This window comes from Trematomus bernacchii, unplaced genomic scaffold (genome assembly GCF_902827165.1).
Source record: "Trematomus bernacchii unplaced genomic scaffold, fTreBer1.1, whole genome shotgun sequence".
In the NCBI taxonomy this organism is placed as follows: Eukaryota; Metazoa; Chordata; class Actinopteri; order Perciformes; family Nototheniidae; genus Trematomus; species Trematomus bernacchii.
Window position 1 is genome coordinate 13,086,897 of NW_022987547.1, and position 15,207 is coordinate 13,102,103.

General features: G+C 39.6%; 1 protein-coding gene across 1 annotated transcript in view; it reads left to right on the forward strand.

Annotated features, from left to right (window-relative positions):
* The window catches only part of unc5da (unc-5 netrin receptor Da), a 171,171-nt gene that overhangs the window by 110,316 nt on the left and 45,648 nt on the right, over window positions 1-15,207 (forward strand). Inside the window, exons 3-4 of the mRNA XM_034122747.1 lie at window positions 10,661-10,804; window positions 11,000-11,103. Coding sequence (XP_033978638.1) covers window positions 10,661-10,804; window positions 11,000-11,103 — 248 coding nt within the window. The remainder of the gene's footprint in view (window positions 1-10,660; window positions 10,805-10,999; window positions 11,104-15,207) is intronic.

Sequence of the window (15,207 nt, forward strand, 5' to 3'; positions counted from 1 at the left end):
ACCTGGATTCTGGATGTCTATTTTTAATAGTATGTGATCCCGCTTCACCAAAATACCAACACTTTGCCATGTGCTAGAACATTTGAATAAAACTGCTGTGTGTGTGTGTGTGCCTCTCCTCACACATTCAACACTCTGGGTATGAAAATATAAAAATGAAAGAAAAATGGCAACATGTCAAAGTGTTGCTCGGTTGTCTCCACCTAGCTAAAGAAAGATGTTTCTCAAAATATATTTTCCTAATATAGACACATATTATACAAATATAAAAAGGTGTTGTGCTTTCACATGACATATTTGGCTTGGAATATTCTCTAACTGGTGTCAGGTAATACATAATACTGAAATGGAAACAATTGAGGCCAAGTCCAACAATAAAAGATCTTGTCTTACAAAATGTTGTTCCTCAATCTGTTGGGCGGAAAAAAATGTCATGGGCTTCTGGATTGTCTTTTTGTTTAATGTTAATCTCTAACAGTTATTAGGGGGCAGGCTTTTACGTAGACTACAAATCTAAACAACTGTTTTTTTATATATTAATGATACATGTAAACTTTGAGCTGAAAGTGGTGTTCTTCCTTCCTATGGGGCTAATGTGTTACCTTAATGATTTGTGTACTGGTACTACATTCAGATCAGTAGTAAACAGTGGATGTGTCTCACATTTGGTCACATCAACACTCTTCTAAGGCATCTTCTTAAAATATTTGCGGCTGTTGGATAAGCCTATTCATTTTGGAAACTACATTAAAAACATTTGATCACCCCCATATCTTCAAAATATCAACTTTCTATTAGCTAAGAACAAACAGCCTATGGTTTTATGACAATGCGTTTTAACAGGAAATCCAATCGGTTTAAAAAATGTGTGTTTTGTTTGGGAAATCAAGGAATAAACTCATTTAATTTAAACCCTTAATCCCCCAAAAATATTTGGAGGTACATGGTTATCACTGGACAGTGAAAAATAAGATATGTGATGTGTGTTTTCTACACTGCAAAGTAACATTTTGTTCTAGAATGTTCTGCCTTCAGAGTGTAGTTTGTTGTTGTTAGCTGGATCAGTTGCCTGTCGTTGTTGTGTTTTACTGAGAACACTAGCAGAGAGCAAAGGAGCAGAGGGAAGTAAAGTAATAGTCTGCAGAATGTTTTTTTGCTGCAGTTCCTTTTGACAAGTTTGCATTTTCTTATCACTTGAAAGATATAAAGTTATTTTCCGACTGATTTAAGAAGAAATACTGAGTGTTCCTTGCGGGGGTTGCAAGTTGCCTTGAGGGTTCCCAGAACAGTTTGAGAGGATGTGTAAATCTGTATTGTGCACTCATGAGGGAGTGTTTTACCCATCATGAGCTGTTCTTATGATGTTGAGCAAACACAGTTCCTGGCTTTATGAGCATCAAAACCTGACATTACTGTTTGTGTGGCCTCGCTGCAGCACTAAAGGTACCTGGCCTTACTTGAACCATGAAACAGGAGACTGATCGGGACTGACAGTAATGGCTGCCGTACATATGTAAACACACATGGAGGGAGCTGAGAAGACCATACACAAATATTGTTAGGCAGTTCCTTTTTCTGAGAATTCTAGGCTAATGCAAGACAATACCTGAAACTGCATCCTGAGGCTGAAAGGAAAAGCCTCATGGGAGATGAAAAAGAAATAAAGAATAACAGAAGCTGTTAACATCCTAAATATTTACATTACGTCCCTGATACAGTATGTAATGATCTATGTACTGGTTTGCCTTGTTCATATTCATTTCAAAGATAATCTTTAACCCAACATTAGGAGTCCTTATCCCTTTGCAATTGTTAAGCCTTTTGATAAAGCCCATGCAGGCAAATCTCAGCTGGTATACTCCATGTAATCATCACTCCCCAGATTTGAACCTCTGTTCAGGAAAACAGCTGCACCCAAACTCCTCAGAATGATGTCAGGAAGAGATATCGAGCTTAGAGAAGTTGCGTTGATAAGCATTATTACCATTATAGCTTATAATTACAATGTTTCAAAAATGGCTTTGTCACCTCAAATGTCCAATTTTCAACTCGGAGTGTTTACATTTAAAATGTACATGTTCTACATTGTTTGGACAATTGTGGTCACAAATAACCTACAACTTTTAACCTGCTGAAGTTAACCCTAACTATTTAAAATAAATATTTTGGATCCTGAAAATGACAAAAATGGATGCAACATCCTCAGAAATACCCCAAAAAAATCACTCCAACATTTTTCAAATCGGCCAAGCCAGTTTTGAACCAATGTGTGGAAAGGCTATGATGCTAATTAATGCTAATCAATGCAACGTATGCAAATTGCGGAATGCTATTGCAAGTTTCTAATTGCTGAGGACGAATGCTAAAAAAACGAAATAAAATAAGGTCAGTATCTGGAAAACAAAAGCCAGATTGCTCTGCAGCGTACTTCATACAGTGCTGCCACCTATCAGAGAAGACAACTTTATTTTTGTCTCTGTTGAAATGCTGTAAGAGGGGGTGAGAGATGGAAACGAGTGATGGAACTCAGATTATTGAAGGACGGAGTGAAAGAAGAGCAGGAGGAAGGGGGAACAGAGAGGATATCTGTGCCTATATTCTTCAGCTGAAAGCATGATACCCTGATGGAGGGATAAGAGAAAGAGAGGATAAGGGAGAAAGGGGACATTGGAAAATGGAGAGGGCGAGGGCAGAGTGAAAGATAGGCTGAAAATGGATACCATGTTGGTTCTGTGGAGAAGAAGAGGATAGCAGCTCCAGCAGTTTTAGCGATGAAGAGATAGCGATTGATGGAAAGCGTTTGAATAGGGAAGGATAGAAAGAGTGTGGATATCTCTTCCTGTTGATGCTCTGTCAAACACTGACTCCACTGTTGTGTAGTATGATCCCAGCCAGCTGAGATACCATCAACCAGGCATGAACTCGGGACAGAGCAGGAAAATGTGGGGACTGGTGAGGGAACGTGAGATGCCTCGGAGTCTCTCAGTGTCACCAAGTATTAGTTAAGGACATGGAAGTGAAACAAATGAAGTGGCCCACAGAGTGGAAACTACTTGTGTATGCAAATCTGGCTCCTAATAAGCAGACACGCGTTTTTTGGATAAACATAAACAAGCCGACTGGGGGAATGACACGAATGAGAACTCGCAGCATTTTAATGGCTGAATTATCATGATTTTTTTTTATGCATGGAGTAATGCGTCCCTTTGGTTCCACGATTAAGTATGACACACACAGCTGGGACCAGACTGAAGATGTTGCTGGGAGCATGTTCCGCTTGTCTAGCAGGGTTCGTCTGCGTCTGGCCCTCAGCCAAACCTCACAGCCCCCACATGCTTAGCTGCATGCCGCAATGTCACATCTCACAAACATTTCCCCAAAGCCGGGTTCACATTAGACTGACGCGCTCCTACAGCTATTACCCATCCACCTCACCCACTATGTACGCAGCTGCCTCCCGTAGGATCCCTAACACAAACAGGATCCTGAAAATCCCCAATCCGACGTATCTTAAGTATGATGGAGACATCCTGGACCTGGTTTAGCTGAGCCGGACCACTCGAGTTCTGCTTGGATCGGGAACCACTTGTCGCTGGCACCACCTTCCTCCCTAAGGGTCTTTTCATAGACTGAGCTAAGGCGAAACAATGGGCCAAAGCCGGAAGAAATCACACCGCAGGCCCGGTGCCAGGCAGACCAAAAGAGAGACAGAGAAAGAAATAGAGAACAACAACAACGTGGGATGACAAGCTTTGCTATATCTCTTCCTTTTTATAGAGGCTGCATAGAGACATATTAAAGGATATGATTAAATGGGCATATGGAAGCTGCTCCACCTTCAGGGCTGTTGTCAAGGCTTTGTGGTGCTCTGTCAAGAGCCGCTGGCATGAGCCTGAAGGAAGGAGAGGCAAAGAGGAAGAAAGGTGGCCAGCTCATGGAAGAGCTGAGTGGATGTTTGTATTCCTGAAAGCCAAGAAGTGACCGCATGTCATCGACATGACCGAGCAGTGATTGGATAATATCTCTAACTCAGTGTCATTCCAGGCTACTTGGAGAAGAGACTTAGCTCTTTGATCTAGGCTTAATGCGAGGAACCGGGGAGTCGGAGTGTCTTTCCGATTTCTCTCTTTGTTTATCTCGCCTTCAGCAGAAATACTATGGCCCTCACTCAGCCACCCTTCACTGTGGGGGTGTATTTAATACAAGTTTTTATGCATTTGTGTTTGAATATATGTGTTTACGTTTCAGCAAGCTCATCTTTTATTTGTTCACTGTTGAAATATGAAAAGAGCTGATATGAAAAGCATCAATTTGAGTTTTTTTCTTTAGTTTTCTTTAATGGTCAGAAATGATCCCACTGTGTGACAGAAAGAAAAATAAGCTTTTGGAGTGCATCTGCAGATTGGCAGCCTACCCCCCCACTCTGAGTCATTTTCTTCAGTTTTCAGCATAATACATTGCATCAGGAGCAGCACACTGCTACTTGTGCATCAGTTCCTTCTGTTTTCTCCATCATTAATACAGATTTGGGGGTCTAATTGTTAAAAGGAGCTAGTCTCTTTGGTGATTAAGACTATTGTCCCAATCCATTGTTGAAATTGCTTGTTAAAAAGCACTTTTAGAAATGATTAGGCTTTGTAAAGAAAGACGTGGTGTATGGTTAGTTTATTAAAGTAAAGACCAATTTTCCATTGATCTGAGAAAACATTTTTGTACAGTGATTCAAATTGAAGGCCAATTCATACTGTGTGAGTCAGGCTGTCTGCTTTTTTCTTGGTGACGCAAATGTCTTCATCCCCCATGTCTTTGAGGGGTCATAACAGAACATCTGTTGGCAGCCCAACAGGAAGAAATAATAATAACAATAAGAAGAAAGATTGCTGGTTACACAATTTCATTTCATTTCATTTTCATTTTTCATTTCAATCTTTATTTCGAACAGATTTAAAAAATAACAAATAAAAAATAACAAATGTGAAAAAACAGAATACCGTATTGTTAAAATACAGTATTTATCCACATTCACGATAATATTTATATATTCAACAAAAAAAGTCTTCATATTAATAATAATAATTAAAAAGAAAAAAAATCATATGTGTCCGAAAGGGAGTAGGAGGAAGCAAATGCTTATTAATTCCCACCCCTTACTTGATCAATGATTGTCCTTTAAGTCATTATGCAAGTTATTCCTACGTACATTTACATTTATACATACGATACATATACAATAATTTCTCATCTTCAATCACCTCTCTTCATTCTCATATTTTTCCAAAAAAGTGTTTCTGTACATCCTTTTAAACTGAATTATGCTTGTGCTTTGTTTTAACTCCTGCTCCAAACCATTCCATAAAATCACCCCACAGATTGTTATACTCATACTTCTCAGAGTTGTTCTGACCTTGAGTTGTTTAAAATGTAGATTTCCAATAAAAAAGAAGAAGACACCAAAATGTTTTGTGAGGAGATCTGAAGTCACCGCTATTACCCACAATTACATAATGAATCAGTACAATACAAAACAGCCAAATCGTATTGAACAGAAGCAGAAAAAGGAAATAAACCCTCACTGAAACACTAGACTCACTGCATTGCAAAGCTACTATATGTATCTGTTTATGTTGCACAAATGAGTAAGTCTTATTTCCATTCATATTTATTCCAGGTGTTCTTTGAAAATCATCCAGAATAACATGAACAAAAAACTGAACAATAAAATATGATTTGTTATTAAACCCAACTTTGAAAGTGGGAAATGGAAAGCTCTAACTGAGTCAAATTGAAAGCTGTGTAATTGTTAAAGGCCTGAGTGGAAATGATTTGTGTATTATATAGATGTTATTGGAGTAAGCAATGGGAAATTACAAGTCATAACTGCATTGGTCCATTAAAAGTGCCTTTTCTCTTTTTCTTCGTGTACACAATGGGAGGAAATAGCTTTGATAGCTGATGACAGTGCCAGACTTCCAATTCTGAACATGGGTTTAAAATAACCCCTAAACACCCGCTGAGCTTCATCCTGCACCGTGCAACTAATCTGTTTAAAACTGAGCAAATGTAATTGTGCATGAACCCTTCTGATGTTGATCTGTGTTAGCAGATAGCCACTCCTTTAAATGTTAGCAGATATGCATCATTTTAAGTAGCTTCTACCATAACAATTGATATGTAAACAATAAGCTGAATTAATTCAAAAAAGTCTAAATGTACCCAGTCACCAGAGTGCAATGTTTTGTTTTTATTATCCTGTAGTTAAATCCTGCCTCCCTCTCACTTAATCACACAGGCATGTTGATTAAGTCTCTAATTTGTAGCAGTGAAAAGAAGGGGGAGATGGAGTTGGTGTATGTGTGTGTCTATGCGTGTGTCTATGTGTGTGTATTGTACAAAATATGAGCCAGTCATTGCAGAGGATTACTACGGAGAACATTTCTGTTTTACATTACTTCATTAGGCTCCCTTTGATAACCTTTCATTTCATATTATTAGTTTTATTTAATCCCGGCCCCTGTCTGAGCCGCTGTTTGCAAGACGGCAAAAGCCTTTGGAGAGACAACTCCTCTACAAGTGTAGGGCTGCGTAATTAAGCAATAAGCCACGAGAGGCTCCGCTTTACACTGATTTCTGAACAGCTGCTGTGAGATGAGTTGTTAAGCACGACCTGTTAGCTTTACTAGAAATCAGGGTAAAATACAACCTTCGTAGATTTACTGCCTAGAGAAAAGAAGGTTTCAAAGATAACCATGGAAATGATGTTATATTAGATATGATCATTCATAATTAAAGTTAGGATCCCTTTGATACTGTGTAAGGTTGCCATTTTTCATAACAGCCATATAAAAGGGTTCACATTATTTGATCAATTCTCTACATATGTTTTTGTGTTAGTGGTCAATGTTGGAGTCTGCCATCCCTAAGAAGGATTTCAATTACCTCCACATGAGAGATTCACAGAAAGTCACTTTCCAACAGCGCTTTAAGTTACTCCTAATGCCAACCAAACAACTACGGCTGCTAGAACATTAAAATCCTTCAACTGTAAGAGCAAACTGTGTCTTTTCTTGTAAAGCAGTCACACGGAAATGCAATCTATTTGTCACTGAGGTTGCTGCTGCCTGTGATTATTAATCAAAAATGCATCTGCAAAACAATACAGTGTAGGTTTGCAGGGGCTGCATTTTAAACAGATACACCACCTGCTCCTGTTGTATATATGACAGTGGAGCTGCTCCAGGACTTTAGTGCATGATAAAAACACTTTCTGTTCCCAACAGTAAACAGCAGTGCTGCAAAGTCAAACGGTACCTAAATCTAAAGAATGATATCATTTTAACTAACTTCACATAAGACACAAAATATTATCAGGTTCTAACATTGTTCTGTGCTCAAATATCTTTAAAGAGGCCTTTTTATGCTTTTGGGGTTTTCCCTTTCCTGTAGAGTTATATAGGTTTGTGTGCATGTATATGGTCTCAAAGGCTAAAATCTGTGAGTTTCTCTCCAACACTTCCTCAGCAACTAGTTTTCTCGTTAAGAACTGTGTGCTCGCTGTGTCTGCTGTGGATGACATTAGTGTTGGCAAGGACAAGTTACACTCCCGTGTTTTGTTGTAATGTTATCCACAGCATACACAGCGATCACGCAGTTCTTAACGAGAAAACTAGTTGCTAAAACAAAACACGGGAGTGTACCTTGTTAGCTAATGTTAGCTAGCTGTCATTAACGTTACACATTACACTCGTTTAACTCTCACCTCTGCTCTTACGGAACCGACTAACTCCCCTTGTGTGTATGTACAGCTCTCAACATGCCCAGACTTGTTTGTTTGTTTGTAGCCTTTATTTAACCAGGTTAAAAAATCCCATTGAGATCAACGATCTCTTTTTCAAGGGAGACCTGCGGTACATTAGTTACACATAAAAACAAACAGAAAACAAAAGGACATCACAACATAATTACAGGGGTATACATTAGCAACCTATTTACATTGACAGGTATCCAATAACATTTCATCCAGCCGCGCTTTAAAATGATGCAAGGGAACCAAAATGCTCAGTTTCAATATTTTTTGCATGGTGTTCCAAGCTAGAGGAGCAGCGCACATAAAAGCTTTAGTACCTAAAACAGTCCTAGCACTTGGCACATGTAATAAAAACACATCCTGGGATCTCAGGCAATAGCTACTTGCCACTCTCTGTGAGATCAGAGAGCAGATATAAGTCGGTAGTTTACCCAGCATGGCTTTATATATGAATATGTACCAATGACTGAGCCTCCGTACAGTAAGTGAAGGCAGACCTGCCTTGGCATACAGGGTACAGTGATGAGTAAGTGCTTTACAGTTAGTAACAAATCTCAGAGCACTGTGATAGGCGGCATCTAACCTTTCCAGGCAATGGGCAGGTGCATTCATATATATCAAATCACCATAGTCCAGCACAGGTAAAAAGGTCACAGTGACTAGCCTTTTCCTGGCTTCAAAAGAGAAACAGGACTTGTTTCTAAAAAAGAAACCTAGTCTAACCCTCAGCTTTTTAAGCAGATTAGTGACCTGAAGTTTAAAAGTAAGACAATCATCAAGCCAGATACCAAGGTATTTATAACAGCTAACCACTTGGAGTACTTGTCCTTGCATAGTAACAATATCCAAAGCAGTCTCTGGAGTCTTTTTAGCTTTAGAAAAGAGCATTACCTTGGTTTTCTCAACATTTAAAAGAAGCTTTAGTTCAGAGAGCTGAGTCTGAATAATGTTAAAAACAGCCTGTAATTTAACACCAGCCTCCTTAATGGAGGGACCCGCACAGTACATCATTGTGTCATCCGCATAAAAAGTAGTAATTTTCTCCTCGTTTAATACTTTTCGCCTCATTCTGAAAGAAAGAGGTGAAATGTGCTAAGGTGACGGCCATCTTGGTGTTGGTGACGTGTATTGTGCGAGACCAGAGATGTAGTTCATTGAGCGGTTTCACACAAAAATAAGTGTTACTTCACAGTTTTACAGCAAACTTTTTTTTTCTTAACTTGCAAAAATATCTTTTAAATTGACAAACATCATATGTGTAATTCATGGCACAATTCAAACGGGATCGAAAGATAATTTCTCTCTCGCCATTGACTTCAATACATATTTTTTCCGAAATAAGGTCCCATGGAGGATCACCGGAAAGGGAGGGACTTCGGCTCTCTATTGGCTAGTGCTCCAACACATTGAACATGATAGGCTATGATAAGTGGCGGGACATCTCGTTGGTGGTTGACCAATCACAACAGAGCCGGCCAGCTAACCAATCAGAGCAGACTGGGCTCTGGTTTCAGACAGAGGGTGAAAATAGGTGCTGCAGCACAGGCAGTATGAGAGAAATAAAGAGCTTTTTGAACATTAGAGCATGGAGACATGTCCCGGTAGAGGCACTTAATACAAATATGAACCTGAAAATTAGCAGAATATGGCCCCTTTAAAGTAAACTAAGGGGAAATCCTATGATTTTTACTGTAAAATACCATCTTCTGTTTTAAAAACTAAAAAACAAAACTAGCCCAGCTTTAATCATCAACAAATCAAGTGATGCATGGAAGCATGTTGCCCAGTTTAGCTGCTCAATCTCCACCCCAGAATCTACCCGTAGGCTGTTATTATTTCTTTCTTTGTGGAGGGGTATGGTATGTGTTATTGTCGCTTCCCATTCCCCCTCTATGTATTGTTAATGGTATACTGTGGAAAGTGAAAAGGTCAGAGACCAGACACCTAATATTTGCTGTCCATAACTGCATTCATATACTAATGCATCTATTCAAGTTGGCTGACATACGTTGGTTGAAAGCTGCAATTGCCTAGATACCCAATATAGCCCGATAATGCATTAATGGTCTGTGCTTGTCATCTTTTGTCCATACTTACATATAATTTAAATGTGAGGCTTTTCATTTCCCATCACTTGTCACCAGAATGTGTGTGTCCAAAGCCTCGCTCATTACGAGCTGCATCACACACAAAATACATATATTAAATAAGGACATTATGACATTATGTTCTGCTGCAGAAAGAAAACATTTGATTGTCTTAGAATGTATCTGTTTTCAGAAGAAGTATTTATTGCATTGTTTTGCTATACTCTTTTCCACCTTAAATTATAGCCCCTTCAAATGTTTTGCATAGAGGTAAAATGCGTAATCACACTCTCCCTTAAAACAATTACTGGCTGATGTGTTCCTCCTCTCAGTTAATGCCTCCCCCGGATGGCATTTAGTCACTTTTGTGTAAATAGATTGTGTTTTTTTCGGATTGAAAGAGGATATGAGGGCTCACTAACAATTTCCAGTACATCCAGCTTTTTGAATGGCCGGCCATCTGTTTGCCAGAACTGAAGTTTTAACAAGGGCTTTGAAAATATCAGCAATGATGTGGATATAAATATTGACAATAAATTGTGAATTTTAACCCAAAAACATTATACATCACGGTTTAAAGTGTCAAGTAAAATCTCCAAATCCCCTCCTTCTCTTCCCCCCGGCAAATGGTAGATCTGTTTACCGCTGATAATCTTATCATATTCAGATTTCACTCATCACCCTGTCCCGGCAAATCTACATCTCTGTTATTGATCAGCCCTGTGATATAATGAAAGCCTATCTAAGCACTCAATCTTCTTGTCTGCAGGGCTGAAGATCCGCGAGGTGATGATCAACGTGTCCCGGCAGCAGGTGGAGGACTTCCATGGCCCGGAGGACTACTGGTGTCTGTGTGTCGCCTGGAGCCACCTGGGGACCTCCAAGAGCCGCAAGGCCACCGTGCGCATTGCCTGTAAGCACCGTGTCACTTTGATACCACACTGACCTTATTGTTCTTGAAAAGGTTATTTCTCAGGCTGGTGGCATGATTTTGTAGAAGCAATCATTGCATCATGCTCGTGTGTGAGCGGAAGGTCACACATGAAACAACATGTCTTCATGCTGTTGTGGTTATTCTTTAATGCATGTTGTTTATTCTCTTTTCTAGACCTGAGGAAGAACTTTGAGCAGGACCCCCAAGGCACAGAGGTGCCTCTGAATGGCATGATTGTGTTGCACTGTCGTCCCCCAGAGGGAGTGCCTGTGGCTGAGGTGAGGGTTTCTTGCTCTTCAAACAAGTAACATTTTCTCCTGTGTTGCCTGGAGAGAAGCAGTCGTCTGTCTGCTTTCCTTACAGTGTAACTCTGTATTCATGATACGTTGTTTTGTTACTCTGCAGCCCCAGATGCATCTGCACATCTCTTCAGTTTAAAGCTGCAGTTGATGAGCTGAAGATGCAATTTGTATAGCTTTCTCAGGCTCGCTCTGCTCAAGAAGGAGATATTATTCATATACTGGGAGTAACAACCGACCATGTGCATCACTATGTTCTCTTTTCGCTGTGTTCTCTGGTAAAAGTATGTACGGCTATGACTTATTTAGATGCCATGTATTAATTTCACTCTCAGTATCATTCCCTCGCCTCCTCCTCTGAGTGTTTTTGTGGGCGTGTGAGTGTGTGTGTGTTTGAAAGGGAGAGCCTGTCATTGCCATTTTAATTTTTACTTTGAATTTAAAATGAGGCTCTTGCGGACAGTCCTGTTGTGCGGCGCTCTGATGTTGTGAGCCTTCATGTGAAGGCTCAGCAGGCAGAGATGTCAATATCAAAGCCTGTGTGCCCGAGCATCTGAAGCTTTGCATTTACTTAAAGGCACAGTCCGTGATCCATACGTAAACAAAATGACAGCCACATCAGCTAATTTCAAAGCACAGGACCGAAACGCTGCTATTGCTCCCAAAATGTGGAATTGTCTTGACATACACTGACTTCAAAGTTGGTTATTTGTTATGATGCTAAAGCCTTGGTTACATTAGTTCTGTTATTATAAGAAATATAAGTTTATATCTGAATTTATGATCAGTTGAAAGAAAACAACAACAATATGTTTATCTGTGTATGTCAAACTTAATTATTTTAACAGTCAGTCAAAAATTCAAATGTACTATTGATAATAATCGTATTGATATTTTAAATTCCTTTGTCCACAATAATTCTGTAGTGAAAATCTGATATTGTGATTGTTCCTGATTATTAACAGCACATTGCTATTTGCTATGAAAAATATATGTTCAGGCTTTAAGCCTTCTCAAAGATGACCATGGACTCCTTCCACAGCACACGTGAAGGATTAGTGTGTGTGTGTGTGTGTGTGTGTGTGTGTGTGTGTGTGTGTGTGTGTGTGTGTGTGTGTGTGTGTGTGTGCGTGCGTGCGTGCGTGCGTGCGTGCGTGCGTGCGTGTGTGTGCTCGTGTGTGTGGTGCGTGATGAATGATTCAGCTCTCACAAATGGAGCATCGGTGTACCACTAGTCTCCCCGATGCATTGTGGTCATCAAATAGGCAATTTCCTCATGCATTCATTAATGCGACTGGCTAACAAAGAGAATGGTGATAGTAAATAATGCAGGGACGAATCCAGCTCTCTCTAGTATGATGATGGCATTAAGAAAACTCTCATCGTGAGTTGGGGATGGCTGTACTTTTCTTTCTGCGTGACTTTAGGGACTGCTGAGAGGTTAAAGCCTGTTTTTGTAACCAGCTCTGTGAAATTTGGCTCAGAGAGAAGCTGTAGCTCAGCCACATTTTGAGTTTAAGGAATTGAGGTCATGGTGCAGTGTGATCTGCTGAACCACATGTGTATTCTGAGGCATATTTATTTTGGTCATAATATTTATTAGGATTTTTCATAGTCTTGTCATTTGCAACGGATCCTGATGGTGAATCAGACTTTAAAAGTTGCTGAGTGGTCCCGATGCAAAGGAAATGAGTTCCGGCGCTGCATGCTGTTTTAAGACACAAACGCTGTGGAGCCGACTTTACAGCTTGAAATCCCCTTATGTCGCTGCTCTCCTCATGTTCTCAGAGGCAACACTAACAGTGAGAGAGGGAAGAACTTTATCCGCATCTCGCTGTAACTAAGCCACACAAGAGTGTACTGGGCTGCTGTGTAGGATGTTAATGAAAATCACAGAATGCTATATTATCTGTCCCAGCAGTGATAGAGGCAATAATCTGTGCACACTGTAAGTCCGACCACAGAGGATGTATCACAGTAAAACAGCTTAAGTCTGCTTCAGTTTATTGGTGACAAGAGTCAAGATGGCCAAATCTCTTCACTTGGCTCTGCTTTTTATAGACAGTGAGCTGCTAAGAAAACAGATTATATGCACTGTGATGTTGAAGTTATTAAATTGTTTGCTCTGTTTAGGGAAAGATAATCACGTAATGATTTTTCTTAAAGGCAAACTGAAATTTAAATCCCCTCTTGCTAAGCAGTCAATATTGAAACTCAAAACGTAATTACCAAAAAGAAAACAGAGCCCCGAGGTCAAAGCCGAAGCTGTGAGTTTTACAGAGGTCATTGTTCATCACAACAACTTGACCCGGGAAAAACTAATGTGGGACTAAGACCAAACTGAGTGTGAGAGCTGCCAATGACTCAGCATATGTTAAAATAACATAAACGAAAAGTACAACAAGTTAGAATCAGTGCTAATGCTAAGCTAAGGTACCCTTAGCATGGAAGCTAGGTAGCCTAGCTTGCTAGCATCTACTTTTTGAAGATATTACACATTTGAAAGCAGAATGGGACCTTTGAAATGCTGTCAATGTTGTATATGGACATACACTAAATCCCTTAACGGAGAAAAGACACCCAAGAAACATCTGGTAATAATGATTGGGGAATACAAGATTATGAAATGCTCCAGGCTGCTGCACACTCAAATTGACAGCATGTCTCATAGCAACTGCTGTCATGAAAAACGTTCATTTAGGCCTGAAGCTTAGACACAGTTTATACAGGTATGTCAAAAAACAGTTTAAACTCTGTTAAAATTGTGAGATATGGAGAAGGAATATAGTAGTGTAGTGTTATATCTTAAAAAGTGAGGAGAATGTGTTGTTGCCTACTTGAAAGCAATTCAGTCTGTTCTAAATTATAAAGATCATGGCCGTGATAATGACTGCATCATTAATGTAGCTCTAAGAAAACAATTAGGGCGCCATCAGGGATCATAACTGTCACAGAAAATTACACTTTTGTATTTACAACTCTAGAGTTTATAGCCTTGCAAATGAGTGATTAGTTGCAGTAGCTGAATAAAATGCCATATACTCATTTAAAATACATGTAGGTGTTGTGGATAGCACTGAAGCATGAGTCTGAAACAACATGGCCTATTTTCAGACCTTGGATATATTATTATATGTAATTGATTTAGGAGGGATTGATCACAACCTGGAGAGTAATCATTGTATCCAGTGTGACTGTAGGAGAAAACTGTTGAAAATATATTATACAATACAGCCTAGTTAGAAAGAAAACTATGCAAATAGCTTTTGAGTGTTGCCAGCTCCAAATTACTGGAGTGAAAATTGCGGCTGCCGTTGTAAGGGTAAAAGTTTAGTAGGGGAGAAAAATAAAGGACTTAAATAACTTTAGAAAAAAAACTGTTTTACAATCATTAGCCCCACATTAACCGCCCAAGTATTCTATACCAAGTGTAATTAATCATCAGGCCTCTCATCCAAAGTCATTTGAAGTACTTAAAATGTAATTATTCAGCGATGAACATAACATTTCCAGAGACGGTGAGGAGATAAACCAAGGACACAACAAGGGTTTAGCCACCCCCGCCTCTAGAATATGCTGCTGTCAGATTCGGAGGGCTCATTTGTTTAATGTGATTTCATGAAAGTCATTGTTGCATTGAGAAAAGGCCATACATGACTGAGGGAAGGCGGAGAGGGTGCAGCAATGAGGGGAGAGGGGGAGGGCGCTTGTTAATGAAACTCAACCTTAATTGAATCGGATGGAACAAAACCTACTGCAATGCTTTGTAATCGTCTCCATGTCGCCTTCACTTCCCATTTAAATGATTGTAAATTTAGGGCGTTACATTGGCTTTCAGAATAATTAAGTGTTTAGGCGTGATGCAGGGTGGAATTGGAAGGATTTGAACTGAACACACTTTTTTGTGTCAAGTTTAAGACACAGATCAACACATCAACAGAACTGCTCGAGGACTGTTGGCTTCCTTATTTGAACCTCTTCAAAAAGTTTGAAGCCATCAAAAAAGAATACTCTGCTGCGAGTTCCAGGGACCCCCTGCCGACCATGAGATGCTGCTTTCAATATCATGAGTTTATTTCATTT